Source organism: Oncorhynchus gorbuscha, linkage group LG23 (genome assembly GCF_021184085.1).
Source record: "Oncorhynchus gorbuscha isolate QuinsamMale2020 ecotype Even-year linkage group LG23, OgorEven_v1.0, whole genome shotgun sequence".
Lineage (NCBI taxonomy): Eukaryota > Metazoa > Chordata > Actinopteri > Salmoniformes > Salmonidae > Oncorhynchus > Oncorhynchus gorbuscha.
This window is the reverse complement of record NC_060195.1, coordinates 386,934-407,885: the sequence shown is the minus strand read 5'-3', so window position 1 is coordinate 407,885 and position 20,952 is coordinate 386,934. Positions and strand designations below refer to the sequence as shown.

The 20,952-nt window shown below is 45.2% G+C and overlaps 1 protein-coding gene across 3 annotated transcripts in view; it reads right to left on the bottom strand.

Annotated features, from left to right (window-relative positions):
- Positions 1-20,952, bottom strand: part of LOC124011396 (vascular endothelial growth factor receptor 3-like) — a 220,323-nt gene that overhangs the window by 109,474 nt on the left and 89,897 nt on the right. For all 3 annotated transcript variants that reach the window (XM_046324723.1, XM_046324722.1, XM_046324724.1), the window contains exons 2-3: positions 4,654-4,750; positions 379-767 (exon numbers count right to left, since the gene is read on the bottom strand). In XM_046324723.1, coding sequence (XP_046180679.1) covers positions 379-767; positions 4,654-4,750 — 486 coding nt within the window. The remainder of the gene's footprint in view (positions 1-378; positions 768-4,653; positions 4,751-20,952) is intronic.

Below are 20,952 nucleotides of genomic sequence, written 5' to 3'. Positions count from 1 at the left end.
GTGTGTGTGTGTGTGTGTGTGTGTGTGTGAAAATGCAGGTATCAGTGTGTGCGTGTCTCCGTGTGTGTGTGTGTGTGCGTGTCTCTGTGTGTGTGTGTGTGTGTGTGTGTGTGTGTGTGTGTGTGTGTGTGTGTGTGTGTGTGTGTGTGTGTGTGTGTGTGTGTGTGTGTGTGTGTGTGTGTGTGTGTGTGCGTGTCTCCGTGTGTGTGTGTGTGCGTGCCTCTGTGTGTGTCTGTGTGTATGTGTGTGTGTGCGTGTCTCTGTGTGTGTGTGCGTGTCTCTGTGTGTGCGTGCGTGCGTGCGTGTGTGTGTGTGTGTGTGTATGTGTGAGAGAGTAACAGGATGTGTGCGTGCGTCTCTCTTTGTGTATAAACTCACCTCTGACAAACACATATAGAGTAGCAGCCGTGGTCCCGTCGATCACAGCCTTGACATCTCTGTAGTAACAGCGGTAGTACCCTGTATCATCCCCTTTAGCTCCAGTGAGAACCAGGGTCTTGCAATATGGCCTTCCAGGCTCCCCTGGACACTCCAGGATGCTGACTCCCCTCCTCTGGATAGGGACCGAAGCAGGCGTACCAGTCCGCTCCGCGGCCACGGGGTGGTCTCCCACAACTCCAGCCCCGGGGGTACAAACAGGGGTTCCAGACCCAGTCTTGGCCTCTCTTCCTGGGGCTCTGCTGGGCCAGGGTCCGGCCTGACGGTCAGTCAGCTCCTCTCCCACCAGGGTCGTCTCAGGCCACACCCAGGACAGAGTACGCTGACCCCTGGAGGTCAGAGGTTAGGGGTTAAAGGTCAGAAGAAAGGTCAAGTGAGAGTTCACAGATGGGTCAATTAGGTTTTCAACCAATCAGAAAAGGTTAGGGCTGTACAAATGTCAGGTGTGTGACGTTAGCGACTGCGACAGATTGTGAAATAGCGTGTGTGTGTGTGTGTGTGTGTGTGTGTGTGTGTGTGTGTGTGTGTGTGTGTGTGTGTGTGTGTGTGTGTGTGTGTGTGTGTGTGTGTGTGTGTGTGTGTGTGTGTGTGTGTGTGTTTCCCCCTCTCTTATTCTTCACCCCATCCCCACACCTCCTTGGTGTAAAATTCAAATCAAATATGGTGATGTCCCCCATGATGGTAGAGACAGTCATCCAGCAGAATCAAACTGATGTCCCCCATGATGGTAGAGACAGTCAGCCAGCAGAATCAAACTGATGTCCCCCATGATGGTAGAGACAGTCAGCCAGCTCCTCTACCAAATGATATATTTATAGGGAAAGGGGGATACCAAGTCACTACCCCAGGGGTTCCCAAACTGTTTTCCTTCAAGGCACCTAACCCTAACCCCTAACACTAACCCCTAACCCTAACCCCTAAACACTAACCCTAACCCCTAACACTAACCCTAACCCCTAACCCCTAAACCTAACCCCTAACCCTAACCCCTAAACCTAACCCCTAAACCTAACCCCTAACACTAACCCCTAACCCCTAACCCTAACACTAACCCTAACCCCTAACACTAACCCTAACCCCTAACACTAACCTCTAACCCTAACCCCTAACCCTAACCCCTAACACTAACCCCTAACCCCTAAACCTAACCCCTAACCCTAACCCCTAAACCTAACCCCTAACACTAACCCCCTAACCCCTAACCCTAACACTAACCCTAACCCCTAACACTAACCCTAACCCCTAACACCTCTAACCCTAACCCCTAACACTAACCCCTAACCCTAACACTAACCCTAACCCCTAACAACCCCTAACCCTAACCCCTAAATCTAACCCTAACACTAAACCTAACCCCTAACACTAACCCTAACCCCTAACACTAACCCTAACACTAAACCTAACCCCTAACACTAACCCTAACCCTAACACTAACCCTAACCCTAAACCTAACCCTAACACTAAACCTAACCCCTAACACTAAAACCTCTAACACTAACCCTAACACTAAACCTAACCCCTAACACTAAACCTAACCCCTAACACTAAACCTAACCTCTAACACTAACCTCTAACACTAACCCTAACACTAAACCTAACCCCTAACACTAAACCTAACCCCTAACACTAAACCTAACCTCTAACACTAACCCCTAACACTAAACCTAACCCCTAACACTAACCCCTAACCTCTAACACTAACCCTAACCCCTAAACCTAACCCCTAACACTAAACCTAACCCCTAACACTAACCCTAACCCCTAACACTAACCCTAACACTAAACCTAACCCCTAACACTAACCCTAACCCCTAACACTAACCCTAACACTAAACCTAACCCCTAACACTAACCCCTAACCTCTAACACTAACCCCTAACCCCTAAACCTAACCCCTAACCCTAACCCCTAAACCTAACCCCTAACACTAAACCTAACCCCTAACACTAACCCTAACCCCTAACACTAACCCTAACACTAAACCTAACCCCTAACACTAACCCCTAACCTCTAACACTAACCCCTAACCCCTAAACCTAACCCCTAACCCTTACCCCTAAACCAATCCCTAACACTAAACCTAACCCCTAACACTAACCCTAACCCCTAACACTAACCCTAACACTAAAACTAACCCCTAACACTAACCCTAACCCCTAACACTAACCCCTAACACTAACCCTAACCCCTAACACTAACCCCTAACCCTAACCCCTAACACTAACCCCTAACCCCTAACACTAACCCTAACCCCTAACACTAACCCCTAACCCTAACCCCTAACACTAACCCCTAACCCCTAACACTAACCCCTAACCCCTAACACTAACCCCTAACCCCTAACACTAACCCCTAACCCCTAAAACTAACCCCTAACACTAACCCCTAACCCCTAACACTAACCCCTAACCTGACAGAACATTTGACTGATGTATTTTAAACCAGACTTGTGGAAGTCCATTTTTTTTCTGAGGTCTTGGTTGATTTCTTTAGATTTCCCATGATGTCAAGCAAAGAGGCACTGAGTTTGAAGGTCGGCCTTGAAATACATCCACTGATACACCTCCAATTGACTCAAATGATGTCAATCAGCCTATCAGAAGCTTCTAAAGCCATGACATCATTCTCTGGAATTGTCCAAGCTGTTTAAAGGCACAGTCAACTTAGTGTATGTAAACTTCTGACCCACTGGAATTGTGATACAGTGAATTATAAGTGAAATAATCTGTCTGTAAACAATTGTTGGAAAAATGACTTGTGTCATGCACAAAGTAGATGTCCTAACCGACTTGCCAAAACTATAGTTTGTTAACAAGAAATTTGTGGAGTTCTTGAAAAACAAGTTTTAATGACTACAACCTAAGTGTATGTAAACTTCAGACTTCACCTGTATATACAGTTCCATTATCCTTTCTACTTGGTTTAAGTTGTTTAAATTAAACACTGTTAAGATGTATAGCATGCGATTTTAAAATGGCTATTTTCAGTGGTGTTAAGAGAGCGTTTCCCAAACTCGGTCCTCGGGACCCCAGGGGGTGCACCTTTTGGATTTTGCCCAAACACTACAAAGATTTTTCAAATGATCAAAGCTTGCATGTAATGGACAGAGAGAAAGTACACTACCTACATGTAATGGACAGAGAGAAAGTACACTACCTACATGTAATGGACAGAGAGACAGTACTCTACCTGCATGTAATGGACAGAGAGACAGAGAGACAGGGAGACAGAGAGACAGTACTCTACCTACATGTAATAGACAGAGAGACAGAGAGACAGTACTCTACCTACATGTAATGGACAGAGAGACAGTACTCTACCTACATGTAATGGACAGAGAGACAGTACTCTACCTGCATGTAATGGACAGAGAGACAGAGAGACAGTACTCTACCTACATGTAATGGACAGAGAGACAGAGAGACAGTACTCTACCTACATGTAATGGACAGAGAGACAGAGAGACAGTACTCTACCTGCATGTAATGGACAGAGAGACAGTACTCTACCTACATGTAATGGACAGAGAGACAGTACTCTACCTACATGTAATGGACAGAGAGACAGAGAGTCAGAGAGACAGGGAGACAGTACTCTACCTACATATAATGGAGAGAGAGACAGAGAGACAGTACTCTACCTACATGTAATGGACAGAGAGACAGTACTCTACCTGCATGTAATGGACAGAGAGACAGAGAGACAGTACTCTACCTGCATGTAATGGACAGAGAGACAGAGAGACAGTACTCTACCTGCATGTCATGGACAGAGAGACAGTACTCTACCTACATGTAATGGACAGAGAGACAGAGAGACAGTACTCTACCTCTATGTAATGGACAGAGAGACAGTACTCTACCTACATGTAATGGACAGAGAGACAGAGAGACAGTACTCTACCTCTATGTAATGGACAGAGAGACAGTACTCTACCTACATGTAATGGACAGGGAGACAGAGAGACAGTACTCTACCTCTATGTAATGGACAGAGAGACAGAGAGACAGTACTCTACATACATGTAATGGACAGAGAGACAGTACTCTACCTACATGTAATGGACAGAGAGACAGTACTCTACCTACATGTAATGGACAGAGAGACAGAGAGACAGGGAGACAGTACTCTACCTACATGTAATGGACAGAGAGACAGAGAGACAGTACTCTACCTGCATGTAATGGACAGAGAGACATAGAGACAGTACTCTACCTGCATGTAATGGTCAGTGTTTCATCTGCGTGGATCACAAGGTCTTCTTTGGGGCTGTCAAGGGTGGGCGGAGTCATAGAATAGCCAATCACCAACCCTGAGGGAACAAAACAAAGTCATATGATTGGACGCTGACACTCAAAACACTGATTTGATGAGAAACAGATTCCCACAGAGGTAAATTAGTGTGTATTGGTTTGAAAAGACTGTCAAACCCCCTTAATATCACACTGATCAGGATCTCAACCCAACAGGATGCACCAACCAAATCATAGACCATCTCTATCTATTCACTGATCAGGGTCAACCCAACAGGATGCACCAACCAAAGCTATCATGTCATTATATTACACGTAGCTCAGTGAAATATAGAGATATAGAGATACACACACAGGGCATTACGAAGGTATTCAGACCCCTTCCCTTAATCCATTTTACATTACAGACTTATCACAATACCCCATAACGACATCACAATACCCCATAACGACATCACAATACCCCATAACGACATCACAATACCCCATAATGACATCACAATACCCCATAATGACATCACAATACCCCTTAATGACATCACAATACCCCATAATGACATCACAATACCCCATAATGACATCACAATACCCCATAATGACATCACAACACCCCATAATGACATCACAATACCCCATAATGACATCACAATACCCCATAATGACATCACAATACCCCATAATGACATCACAATACCCCATAATGACATCACAATACCCCATAATGACATCACAATACATATATGAATAATTTTGCACGCCCGATTTTTCAGTTTTTGATTTGTTAAAAAAGTTTGAAATATCCAATAAATGTCGTTCCTCTTCATGATTGTGTCCCACTTGTTGATTCTTCACAAAAAAATACAGTTTTATATCTTTATGTTTGAAGCCTGAAATGTGGCAAAAGGTCGCAAAGTTCAAGGGGGCCGAATACTTTCGCAAGGCACTGTGTACACTCACTAGACTATATATACACTCACTAGACTATATACACACTCACTAGACTATATACACACTCACTAGACTATATACACACTCACTAGACTATATACACACTCACTAGACTATATACACACTCACTAGACTATATACACACTCACTAGACTATATACACACTCACTAGACTATATATACACACTATATACACACTCACTAGACTATATATACACACTATATACACACTCACTAGACTATATACACACTCACTAGACTACATACACACTCACTAGACTATATATACACTCAGACTATATACACACTCACTAGACTATATACACACTCACTAGACTATATACACACTCACTAGACTATATACACACTCACTAGACTATATACACACTCACTAGACTATATACACACTATATACACACTCACTAGACTATATACACACTCACTAGACTATATACACACTCACTAGACTATATATACACTCACACTATATACACACTCACTAGACTATATACACACTCACTAGACTATATACACACTATATACACACTATATACACACTCACTAGACTATATACACACTCACTAGACTATATACACACTCACTAGACTATATACACACTATATACACACTATATACACACTCACTAGACTATATATACACTCACTAGACTATATACACACTCACTAGACTATATACACACTATATACACACTATATACACACTATATACACACTATATACACACTCACTAGACTATATACACACTATATACACACTATATACACACTCACTAGACTATATACACACTCACTAGACTATATACACACTATATACACACTATATACACACTCACTAGACTATATACACACTCACTAGACTATATACACACTATATACACACTATATACACACTCACTAGACTATATACACACTCACTAGACTATATACACACTCACTAGACTATATACACACTCACTAGACTATATACACACTATATACACACTATATACACACTCACTAGACTATATACACACTCACTAGACTATATATACACTCACTAGACTATATACACACTATATACACACTCACTAGACTATATACACACTATATACACACTATATACACACTCACTAGACTATATATACACTCACTAGACTATATACACACTCACTAGACTATATATACACTCACTAGACTATATACACACTCACTAGACTTCCACCATGGCCACCATTGTTCCTGTTCCCAAGAAAGCTAAGGTAACTGAGCTAAACGACTACCGCCCCGTAGCACTCACTTCCGTCATCATGAAGTGCTTTGAGAGACTAGTCAAGGACCATATCACCTCCACCCTACCTGACACCCTAGACCCACTCCAATTTGCTTACCGCCCAAATAGGTCCACAGACGATGCAATCTCAACCACACTGCACACTGCCCTAACCCACCTGGACAAGAGGAATACCTATGTGAGAATGCTGTTCATCGACTACAGCTCGGCATTCAACAACATAGTACCCTCCAAGCTCGTCATCAAGCTCGAGAACCTGGGTCTCGACCCCGCCCTGTGCAACTGGGTACTGGACTTCCTGACGGGCTGCCCCCAGGTGGTGAGGGTAGGCAACAACATCTCCTCCCCGCTGATCCTCAACACGGGGGCCCCACAAGGGTGCGTTCTGAGCCCTCTCCTGTACTCCCTGTTCACCCACGACTGCGTGGCCACGCACGCCTCCAACTCAATCATCAAGTTTGCGGACGACACAACAGTGGTAGGCTTGATTACCAACAACGACGAGACGGCCTACAGGGAGGAGGTGAGGGCCCTTGGAGTGTGGTGTCAGGAAAATAACCTCACACTCAACGTCAACAAAACTAAGGAGATGATTGTGGACTTCAGGAAACAGCAGAGGGAACACCCCCTATCCACATCGATGGAACAGTAGTGGAGAGGGTAGCTAGTTTTAAGTTCCTCGGCATACACATCACAGACAAACTGAATTGGTCCACTCACACTGACAGCGTCGTGAAGAAGGCGCAGCAGCGCCTATTCAACCTCAGGAGGCTGAAAAAATTCGGCTTGTCACCAAAAGCACTCACAAACTTCTACAGATGCACAATCGAGAGCATCCTGGCGGGCTGTATCACCGCCTGGTACGGCAACTGCTCCGCCCTCAACCGTAAGGCTCTCCAGAGGGTAGTGAGGACTGCACAACGCATCACCGGGGCAAACTACCTGCCCTCCAGGACACCTACACCACCCGTTGTTACAGGAAGGCCATAAAGATCATCAAGGACATCAACCACCCGAACCACTGCCTGTTCACCCCACTATCATCCAGAAGGCGAGGTCAGTACAGGTGCATCAAAGCTGGGACCGAGAGACTCAAAAACAGCTTCTATCTCAAGGCCATCAGACTGTTAAATAGCCACCACTAACATTGAGTGGCTGCTGCCAACACACTGTCATTGACACTGACCCAACTCCAGCCATTTTAATAATGGGAATTGATGGAAATGATGTAAATATATCACTAGCCACTTTAAACAATGCTACCTTATATAATGTTACTTACCCTACATTATTCATCTCATATGCATATGTATATACTGTACTCTACAACATCGACTGCATCCTTATGTAACACATGTATCACTAGCCACTTTAACTATGCCACTTTGTTTACTTTGTCTACACACTCATCTCATATGTATATACTGTACTCGATACCATCTACTGTATGCTGCTCTGTACCATCACTCATTCATATATCCTTATGTACATGTTCCTTATCCCCTTACACTGTGTATAAGACAGTAGTTTTGGAATTGTTAGTTAGATTACTTGTTGGTTATCACTGCATTGTCGGAACTAGAAGCACAAGCATTTCGCTACACTCGCATTAACATCTGCTAACCATGTGTATGTGACAAATACAATTTGATTTGATTTGATTTGATTGATTTGATTTGATACACACTCACTAGACTATATACACACTCACTAGACTATATACACACTCAGACTATATACACACTATATACACACTCACTAGACTATATACACACTCACTAGACTATATATACACACTATATATACACTCACTAGTAGTTATATAGGATGGTGTGTATAGACCGTATAGACAGTAGTTATATAGGATGGTGTGTATAGACAGTAGACAGTAGTTATATAGGATGGTGTGTATAGACCGTATAGACAGTAGTTATATAGGATGGTGTGTATAGACAGTAGACAGTAGTTATATAGGATGGTGTGTGTAGACAGTAGTTATATAGAATGGTGTGTATAGACAGTAGTTATATAGGATGGTGTGTATAGACAGTAGTTATATAGTATGGTGTGTATAGTCAGTAGTTATATAGGGTGGTGTGTACGGACAGTAGTTATATAGGATGGTGTGTACAGACAGTAGTTATATAGGATGGTGTGTACAGACAGTAGTTATATAGGATGGTGTGTATAGACAGTAGACAGTTGTTATATAGAATGGTGTGTATAGACAGTTGTTATAAAGGATGGTGTGTATAGACAGTTGTTATATAGGATGGTGTGTATAGACAGTAGACAGTAGTTATATAGGATGGTGTGTATAGACAGTAGTTATATAGGATGGTGTGTATAGACAGTAGTTATATAGAATGGTGTGTATAGACAGTAGTTATATAGGATGGTGTGTATAGACAGTAGACAGTAGTTATATAGAATGGTGTGTATAGACAGTTGTTATATAGAATGGTGTGTATAGACAGTAGACAGTAGTTATATAGGATGGTGTGTATAGACAGTAGTTATATAGAATGGTGTGTATAGACAGTTGTTATATAGAATGGTGTGTATAGACAGTAGACAGTAGTTATATAGGATGGTGTGTATAGACAGTAGTTATATAGAATGGTGTGTATAGACAGTATAGACAGTAGTTATATAGGATGGTGTGTATAGACAGTTGTTATATAGAATGGTGTGTATAGACAGTAGACAGTAGTTATATAGGATGGTGTGTATAGACAGTAGTTATATAGAATGGTGTGTATAGACAGTTGTTATATAGGATGGTGTGTATAGACAGTATAGACCGTAGTTATATTGCATGGTGTGTATAGACAGTAGTTAAATAGGATGGTGTGTATAGACAGTAGTTATTTAGAATGGTGTGTATAGACAGTAGTTATATTGCATGGTGTGTATAGACAGTAGTTAAATAGGATGGTGTGTATAGACAGTAGTTATATAGGATGGTGTGTATAGACAGTAGTTATATAGGGTGGTGTGTATAGACAGTAGTTATATAGGATGGTGTGTATAGACAGTAGACAGTAGTTATATAGGATGGTGTGTATAGACAGTAGTTATATAGGATGGTGTGTATAGACAGTAGTTATTTAGAATGGTGTGTATAGACAGTAGTTATAGAGAATGGTGTGTATAGACAGTAGTTATATAGGATGGTGTGTATAGACAGTAGTTATTTAGAATGGTGTGTATAGACAGTAGTTATAGAGAATGGTGTGTATAGACAGTAGTTATATAGGATGGTGTGTATAGACAGTAGACAGTAGTTATATAGGATGGTGTGTATAGACAGTAGTTATATAGGATGGTGTGTATAGACAGTAGTTATATCGGATGGTGTGTATAGACAGTAGTTATATAGGATGGTGTGTATAGACAGCAGTTATATAGGATGGTGTGTATAGACAGTACAGACAGCAGTTATATAGGATGGTGTGTATAGACAGACAGAAGGAGAGCTGACCACGCTAGGCCTTTCCTCAATGTTAACAATATCCACTGTTCTAGTTCTGTTTATACAAATAAACAAATCAGCTTATTATTTAATCTCTGAGGTCTCATACGAATCTTCCAGTGGTTTGTAGCTCCCTCACAGTTTTGTCTGAGACCAAAGTGAGAAACGTTGATCATAAGAGCTGTGTTTCCCAGAAGCCTCCGCACAGCAGGACAGCTCTGATTGACTCTTATGGCTGCAGGCTAGAAGGTGGGCCCAGCAGGACAGCTGTGATTGACTCTTATGGACCGCAGGCTAAAAGGTGAGCCCAGCAGCATAGCTCTCTTATGATGGACATTTCTCACATTGGCCTCTCAGGCAAAATGTTGCCGTACTATTCAATCTACAGTGTGAGGTTGTTACTAACCACTGAGGGGGGTTAGTAACACACTGTTTGAGGGTAATTTCCCATGAAAAATGCTATTAGGCCTCCACCAATTTTCAGAAAATGACAAAAAGCCCTAGCTACTTATTTGAGTCATTGTCCTCCTTCACAATAGAGGTATTTAGAAACGTGGAGAGATTGATAAAGACTCTGACACGTTCTAGAGGGGCTGTGACATAAGAGATAGACCAATGACATAAGAGATAGACCAATGACATAAGAGATAGACCAATGACATAAGAGATAGACCAATGACATAAGAGATAGACCAATGACATAAGAGATAGACCAATGACATAAGAGATAGACCAATGACATAAGAGATAGACCAAACCACATTCATTCTTTCGTGCGCTGAGAGAAGAGCACTAGGATGATTTCACAAACGTCACTTAATGGACTTCATGATAATCCAGTTGTTTTCTGGACGGCCAGGACATTGTACAGACACGACCACATTCCCTCACATCCTGCTGCCCACGGAGCAACAATAGAGACGTGATGTAAATATTTTATGCTCAGCTACAGAGTTCGAGTTGATTAGGGTTAGTGAGAGTTTATCTCAGTGGCAGCTCTGCCTGTACTCCTATTATCATGAAGTCGGCCATAAGTAGTGGAAAGGGGGAAACCAAGTCAGTTGTACAAATTAATACACTCAACTGAAATGGCGCTCACAGACAGCTCTGTTTCTCGCTCCTAAGCAACATTTTTTTTTTTTTTTACATTATTAGACAAGAACGTTTTTTTTGTGTGTGTTATTACATACAGCCGGAAATAACTTATGTTCAGTCTCTGGACAGTAAAGTAGACGAGCTCAGGGCGAGGATCTCTCTCCAGGGAGACATCAGGGACTGTAACATTCTCTGTTTTACAGAATCATGGCTCTCTCTGGATATACTGTCCCTATACATACAGCCAGCTGGGTCCTCAGTACATCTCTCTCCAGGGAGACATCAGGGACTGTAACATTCTCTGTTTCACAAAATCAAGGATCTCTTCAGATATATTGTCATCGTCCAGACAGCCAGCAGGGTTCTCAGTACATCATGCAGACGGGAATAAAGAACTCTCCGGGAAGTAGAAAGGCGGTGGTGTATGTTTCACGATTAACTACTTATGGTGTGATTGTGATAACGTACAGGAACTCAAAGTCCTTTTGTTCAATAGAATACCTCACAATCAAATGCTGACCATATTACCTCCCAAGAGTATTCTCTTCGGTTATAGTCACAGCCGTGTATATTGAGAATTTCAATAAGCATTTCTCTACGGCTGGCCATGCTTTCCACCTGGCTACCCCTACCCCGTTCAACTGCCCGGCACCCTCCACAGCAACCCACCCAAGCCCCCACCTTTTCTCCTTCACCCAAATCCAGATAGATGATGTTCTGAAAGAGCTGCAAAATCTGGACCACTACAAATCAACCGGGATAGACAATCTGGACCCTCTCTTTCTAAAATGATCTGCCAATTTTTTTTTATAGCAACCCCTATTACCAGCCTGTTCAACCTCTCTTCCGTATCGTCTGAGATTCCCAAAGATTGGAAAGCTGCCGGTGTCATCCCCATCTTCAAAGGGGGTGACACTCTAGACCCAAACTGCTGCAGACCTATATCTATCCTACCCTGCCTTTCTAAGGTCTTCGAAAGCCAAGATAACAAACAGATAACCGACTATTTCGAATCCCACCATACCTTCTCCGCTATGCAATCTGGTTTCAGCGCTGATCATGGGTGCACCTCAGCCACGCTCAAGGTCCTAAATGATAGCGTAACCGCCATTGATAAGAGACATTACTGTGCAGCTGTATTCATCGACCTGGCCAAGGCTTTCGACTCTGTCAATCACAACATTCTTATCGGCAGACTCGACAGCTTTGGCTTCTGAAATGATTGCCTCACCTGGTTTACCAACTACTTATCTGATAGAGCTTAGTGTGTCAAATCGTCAAATCTGAGGGCTTGTTGTCCGGACCTCTGGCCATCTCTATGGGGGTGCCACAGGGGTAAATTCTCGGGCTGACTCTCTTGTCTGTATACATCAATGATGTCGCTCTTGCTGCTGGTGATTCTCTGATCCACCTCTACGCAGATGACACCATTATGTATACTTCTGGCCTCTCTTTGGACACTGTGTTAACTAACCTCCAAACGAGCTTCAATGCCATACAACTCTCCTTCCGTGGCCTCCAACTGCTCTTAAGCGCAAGTAAAACTAAATGCATGCTATTCAATCGATCACTGCCCGCACTTGCCCGCCCGTCTAGCACCACTACACTGGACAGCTCTTTCATTTTGGATTGGAGATGCTTAATGTGAGTCTGGAAGGAGAGTTTACAGTCTAACCAGACACCCAGGTATTTGTAGTTGTCCACGTATTCTAAGTCAGAGCCGTCCAGAGTAGTGATGTTGTACGGGCGAGCAGGTGTGGGGAGCGATCGATTGAAAAGCATGCATTTAGTTTTACTTACTATCAACATTATAGTATAGCTCTGGTCAAACACGTTCTGTCAACACATTGATTATAGTACTAGCTCTAGTCAAACACTACTGATGTTCTATCAACACATTGATTATAGTACTAGCTCTGGTCAAACACTACTGTACTGGCTATGTACATTATGTTTTAGTTCAACATTATATATGTTTGGGCTTCTTGCGGTCAATTTCTTCTATTTTGTCTCCCTTTTTCTCTCCAATTGGTAGTTACAGTCTTGTTCCATCGCTGCAACTCCCCCCATGCACTCGGGAGAGGCAAAGGTCGAGAGCCATGTGTTCTTCGAAATACAACTCTGCCAAGCGGCACTGCTTCTTGACACACTGCCCGCTTAACCCGGAAGCCAGCCGCACCGGAGGAAATGTGTCAGAGGAAACACAGTCCAACTGGCAACCAAAGTCAGCTTTCAAGCATCCAGCCCACCACAAGGAGTCGCTAGAGCGCAATGGGACAAGGAAATCCCGGCCGGCCAAACCCTCCCCTAACCCAGACAGTGCTGGGCCAATTACGCGCCGCCTCATGGGTGTCCCCGGTCACGATTGGCTGTGACACAGCCTGGGATCGAACCCGGGGGCTGTAGTGATGCCTCAAGCGCTGAGATCCAGTGCCTTAGATCTCTGCGCCACTCGGGAGGCCCTACAATTATTTTATTACTCTGTTCCAGCCCCCGTCCATCCACTCCAGCTGGATCTAGATGATGATCTCTGGTGTATTGTGTTGCACTGTGAATCAAAAGGCAGCAACATACACGTGTCTAAGTTATTGACGTTACCCCTGTAAGTGCTTTGTTTACCTTTCACACTTTCCAAACACACTAAGGTCGTTCGTCTGTTGAATGAAGAGAGTCAGACCGAAATGCAGCGTGTAGGTTACTCATGACTTTAATGAAATATATCGCGGCACATGAAATAACTGAATAAATACAAAAACAACAAACGGAACGAGAAACTAATTACAGCCTATCTGGTGAACACAACACAGAGACAGGAACAAACACCCACAAAATACAACGCGAACTCAGGCTACCTAAATACGGTTCTCAATCAGAGACAACGACAAGCACCTGACTCTGATTGAGAATCGCCTCAGGCAGCCAAGCCTAACTAGACACACCCCTAATCATCCGCAATCCCTAATAATACAAACCCCAATACAAAACACAACATATAAACCCATGTCACACCCTGGCCTACCCAAACATATAACAAAAACACAAAATACAATGACCAAGGCGTGACACACACTTTATCACTCTCTCTGTCATGAGACACTGATCAGGATAAGAACAATCCTATTGTACTCTCATCCATCATATCTCTCTGCTGGTGAATGCGTGAGAAGGGCCCAGGTACAAATACTCAAACTGGACCGTTTTATCTCCATCTCTTTATTCAAAAACTCAATCATGGACACTCTTACTGACAGTTGTGGCTGCTTTGTGTGATGTATTGTTGTCTCTACCTTCTTGCCCTTTGTGCTGTTGTCTGTGGCCAATAATGTTTGTACCGTGTTTTGTGCTACTACCATGTTGTGTTGCTACCATGCTGTGTTGTTGTCTTAGGTCTCTCTGTCCTGATGTGAGTTTTGTCCTATATTTATATTGTATTATTTATTTATTTTAATCCCAGGCCCCCGACCTTGCAGGGGCCTTTTGGTAGGCCATCATTGTAAATATAACTTTGTTCTTAACTGACTTGCCTAGTTAAATAAAAATAGATTAAATAAAAATAGACAATTAATTTAGCTGTTTTCCAAACACCACATGATAAAATAGTTTCTTCCTTCGCCACCTAGGGAATGAAAGCAGGCATGGCACCTACACCAGCTGGATGGATGAATGACATAATGTTTTGTCCAGCGTGGCTTTACAGAAAACAATCAATGAGTGGGTCTGAGGTGGGAAGAGAGCATTGGGAAGAGGTGGGAAGAGAGCATTGGGAAGAGGTGGGAAGAGAGCATTGGGAAGCAGTGGTGGGAAGAGGTGGGAAGAGGTGGGAAGAGGTGGGAAGAGAGCATTGGGAAGAGAGCATTGGGAAGAGGTGGGAAGAGAGCATTGGGAAGAGGTGGGAAAAGGTGGGAAGAGGTGTGAAGAGGTGTGAAGAGGTGGGAAGAGGTGGGTAGAGAGCATTGGGAAGAGGTGGGAAGAGGTGTGAAGAGGTGGGTAGAGAGCATTGGGAAGAGGTGGGAAGAGGTGGGAAGAGGTGGGAAGAGGTGGGAAGAGGTGGGAAGAGGTGTGAAGAGGTGGGAAGAGGTGTGAAGAAGTGGGTAGAGAGCATTGGGAAGAGGTGGGAAGAGGTGTGAAGCGGTGTGAAGAGGTGGGAAGAGGTGTGAAGAGGTGGGTAGAGAGCATTGGGAAGAGGTGTGAAGAGGTGTGAAGAGGTGGGAAGAGGTGTGAAGAGGTGGGTAGAGAGCATTGGGAAGAGGTGGGAAGAGGTGGGAAGAGGTGTGAAGCGGTGTGAAGAGGTGGGAAGAGGTGTGAAGAGGTGGGAAGAGGTGTGAAGAGGTGGGTAGAGAGCATTGGGAAGAGGTGTGAAGAGGTGTGAAGAGGTGTGAAGAGGTGTGAAGAGGTGTGTAGAGAGCATTGGGAAGAGGTGGGAAGAGATGTGAAGAGGTGTGAAGAGGTGTGAAGAGGTGGGAAGAGGTGTGAAGAGGTGTGAAGAGGTGGGAAGAGGTGTGAAGAGGTGTGAAGAGGTGGGTAGAGAGCATTGGGAAGAGGTGGGAAGAGGTGTGAAGAGGTGTGAAGAGAGCATTGGGAAGAGGTGGGAAGAGGTGTGAAGAGGTGTGAAGGGGTGGGAAGAGAGCATTGGGAAGAGGTGTGAAGAGGTGTGAAGAGGTGGGTAGAGAGCATTGGGAAGAGGTGGGAAGAGGTGTGAAGAGGTGGGAAGAGAGCATTGGGAAGAGGTGGGAAGAGGTGTGAAGAGGTGGGAAGAGACGGGAAGAGGCGGGAAGAGGTGGGAAGAGAGCATTGGGAAGCAGTGGTTTGTATGGTATGAATTGTATGGTATGAATTGTATGGTTCCCAGCCCCTTCTCGCAGCGCAGTGGTCTGTGAATTGTATGGTTCCCAGCCCCTTCTCGCAGCGCAGTATTCCCACCTAATGTCGGCCTCTCCTTTCAAGGACAGGCTCTGAGTCTCAGTATTTTCCGTAGATATCTTAGGCGTGGTGTGTACGCATGTTGATCTAACTATGTACAAGGACAGCCTATAGGGGTCCCTAAGCCCAGTCTCACTCAGAGAAGCAGCACAGTGTTTCCCTACATATTGTCTGAGACATCATGACATCTTGAGGTCCAGGCTGGAGGGGTATGTCAGCCCGCCTGCCTGCCTTTGTCCAGGTCCTGGGGGGTAACCTGCCCCATTGTCCTGAACCTGTGGAGGTGTGATTCAGACCAGACCTGTGTGGTCAATCAGCCTGCCTCGTATTGTCCTGGTCCTGGAGGGTAACCTGCCTCACACCTGCCCTCTATAGATTCCTGCCTCACACCATCCCTCTATAGATTCCTGCCTCACACCTGCCCTCTATAGATTCCTGCCTCACACCATCCCTCTATAGACTCCTGCCTCACACTGGCCATCTATAGATTCCTGCCTCACACCTGCCCTCTATAGATTCCTGCCTCACACCATCCCTCTATAGATTCCTGCCTCACAGCATCCCTCTATAGATTCCTGCCTCACAGCATCCCTCTATAGATTCCTGCCTCACACCATACCTCTATAGACCCCTGCCTCACACTGGCCATCTATAGATTCCTGCCTCACACTGGCCCTCTATAGATTCCTGCCTCACACCATCCCTCTATAGACTCCTGCCTCACACTGGCCATCTATAGATTCCTGCCTCACACCGGCCCTCTATAGATTCCTGTCTCACACTGGCCCTCTATAGATTCCTGCCTCACACCGGCCCTCTATAGATTCCTGCCTCACACCGGCCCTCTATAGATTCCTGCCTCACACCATCCCTCTATAGATTCCTGCCTCACACCATCCCTCTATAGATTCCTGCCTCACACCATCCCTCTATAGATTCCTGCCTCACACCGGCCCTCTATAGATTCCTGCCTCACACTGGCCCTCTATAGATTCCTGCCTCACACTGGCCCTCTATAGATTCCTGCCTCACACTGGCCCTCTATAGATTCCTGCCTCACACCATCCCTCTATAGATTCCTGCCTCACACCATCCCTCTATAGATTCCTGCCTCACACCGACCCTCTATAGATTCCTGCCTCACACTGGCACTCTGTGGACGGGGGGCCACTCCTTTCAAAGACAGCCCCAGAGTTTTACTAGATATTATCTTAGGTGTGGTGTGATTCAGACCAGGTCCTGAGGGGTCAATCACCGTGCCTTGTATTGTCCAGGGCTCCTGGTGGTGGGATTCAGACCAGGTCCTGAGGGGTCAATCACCATGCCTTGTATTGTCCAGGGCTGCCCTGGGGGTCTCTGTGTGAAACCTGGGACCTCTAGATAAACACAGGGTTTATACACAGAGATAGAGGGCCAACCCAGGGTGTTGACACAGGCCTGGCTGGGGTGTACAGGCCTAACAGTGGGACCCCCATCCAGAGAAGGTTGAAGAAGGCCAACAGGTGAGAGAGAAAGACATTTCCTCAGTGAAAACAATGTGAAATTGGCCTCTTACCAAAATACCATATGACAGACCACGTATACACCATGCATACCCTTTTTGACAAACAAACAAAACAAAACTATATTCTGACGCTTTTACTTCAAAAAAAGCTTTTGACTCAACCTGCTATACAAACCGATGGAAAGCAGTGTTGGGGGGGGGGGACGACGACGACATACGACACTATAAAATGTACCTCATAATGACATCACAATAATGACAAAGCAAAAACGGGTTTTTAGAAAATTTTGCAACTCAACCCCCCCCCCCCCCCGTAAATATCACATTCAGACCCTTTACTCAGTACTTGGTTGAAACACCTTTGACATCGATTGATTCTTTGTGGGTAAAACGCTACAAGCTTGGTACACCTGTATTTGGGGAGTTGTATTGAGAGAGGCCTCCATTGGCAGACCTGGGATGACAGGCTATGTACCCACCGCCCACAAAATGAGGTGGAAACTGAGCTACACTTCCTGAATGACCATATTTGAGACACGCATTTCCCTCAGATTACACAGACCCATAAAGAATTATAAAATAATCATACATCGATAAACTCTCAGAACTGTTAGGTTGAATACAGCAGTGTGTCATCACAGGAGCAAGATTTGTGGCCCGTTGCCATGAGAAAAGGACAACCAGTGGAGAACAAACATTGTAAATACAACCTGTATTGTAAAAAAAAAATGTAAACATATTTTTCCAATGCCAATAAAGCCCTTTGCATTGATCAAGAGAGAGAGAGGAGAGAGACAGAGAGAGAGAAAGAGAGACAGAGAGAGAGAGAAGATTAGAGAGCGAGAGAGAGAAAGAGAGAGAGAGAAAGAGAGAGAGAGCGGATTAGAGAGAGAGAGAGAGAGAGAGAGAGAGAGAGAGAGAGAGAGCATCCCCTGGCATGGCACAGTGCTATATTAGCACACTACCCCTCTGTTATGAGAGCGGGGATTAACGAGGGGTGGAAACTCAGAATACTTGATAACGAGGACTCTGAGTCAAGTAATATAAATATCTATAAGTCCGGAACAGTAATTGTACAGGGTAATCCCAAACAGTTTCAGCTGGACTTTCACCTAATCAAAGAATTAGCCCAGCAGGAGAAGCTCTCCCTTGATAAAGATACCCCCACACCGAGCGGGTCAGACCAGACCTCTTCATTATGTAACCCCACAGACGAGCAACCCCCAGCAGAGAGTCAACCTCCCAGCACAGATTACCACTCCCTCATTGAAATGGACAAATTCACCCAGCTGGAGATAAGGCAGGTGGAGCTGGAACAGCAGGTAATTACACTTCAGTCAGCACAGACCCAGACAACAGTCCAGCACAACAACAGCCCCTTAACCAGACCCGGAGAGCTGGAGGTGGACAGAGACATATCTGCACTTTGGACAGTGGTGAGACAAATATAACAGGAGAAAGAGGAGCAGAACAGAGCACTAGAGGAGAGTGTCAGACTGCTGGTGGAGGAGAGGATGAGGGGGATGGAGGAGAGGTTGAGGGGGGTGGCGTGCGACAGAGAACAACCCACTAGAGAGGTGGCCACCCCCACAGAGAAGCCAGCAGAACAGCCCACCCCAGCACCCAACAAAAGTCTTGACACCACAGCAGAACAGTCCACACCAGACCCTGACCATAGAGTCGACATCACAGCAGAACAGACAAACGAAGAACCCCAAGCCCAGCGGCTCTCACCCCCTCTGAGCACCCCCCCTGTCAGCCTGCCTGATAGCCCTTCTGACAACCCCCCCACACCCACTGAGGACAAACACAAGACACAGATTGTACTACTTATGGACTCAAATGGGAAATATATAGAAGAAAAAACACTTTTTCCCAAACACAGTGTGTCTAAACTCTGGTGTCCAAACACCCAGCGCGTCCTAGACCTTCTGTCTGAGGCCAAACTAGGCTCACCCAGCCACATAATAATACACACAGGCACAAACGACCTGAGAGCACAGCAAGAAAGAGTGGCCACAGCACTGAAGGGAGTGATTGAAAAGGCTTCTTCTACTTTCCCCAACGCACAAGTGGTTATCTCCACCCTGCTACCACGAAAAGACTTCCACCCTGCCACAATACAGCGGGTAAACGCAAGTATTTCCTGTGACTGTGCCTCAAAACCAAACGTTTTCCTGGCCCACCACTCCACCCTGGACTTGAACAGCCTCTATGACCAGGTCCACCTCTACAAGGCAGCAGTGCTCACCTTTGCCCCAACTCTAAAGGACATCGCTCTCAAACGTATCCCCAACACTTCACACAGGAGCAACAGATCAATAGACACCCCACCCAGACCAGCGAGACACCCTCCCAGACCTGCAGGACCCCCCCCCCTGGACCTAAACATAGAGGACCCACGCCAAGAGGAATTACATCCAGACCACCGCACACCCAGACACATCCACACCCCCACCCCGACCAATCAACACCCCCCCCCCCAACGTCAACCATGCCCACACCCCATTTAGGCACCCTCAGATCAGACCTATGCCACTCCTGCCCACCCCATGCACCCCACCCCCGCAAAGAGGGCCTCAACATGGAAGCCACACATACGCCCAGGTAGTGAGCGGGCAAACAGTCCCAACCCCCACTCTCACACTCGCCCAAGCCAATGGCATGTACCAGATGCTCAGCAGGCTCTGCTCACACTTACTGGCCTGAGGCCAAACCACGACCAACAACATTGGACACTCTATGGAACAAAAATAATTCACTATATCATCCTGGAATATCCAAGGCCTGAGGTCATCTGCCTTTGGCCTGAAGAGCAGAAACCCGGACTCCACCAAAGAAATCGGTAATACAGACATTGTCATCCTGCAAGAAACCTGGTATAAAGGAAACAGACCCACTGGTTGCCCTCTATGTTACAGAGAGCTGGTAGTCCCATCCACCAAACTACCAGGTGTGAAACAGGGAAGGGACTCAGGGGGTATGCTAATTTGGTATAGAGCAGACCTAACTCACTCCATTAAATGAATC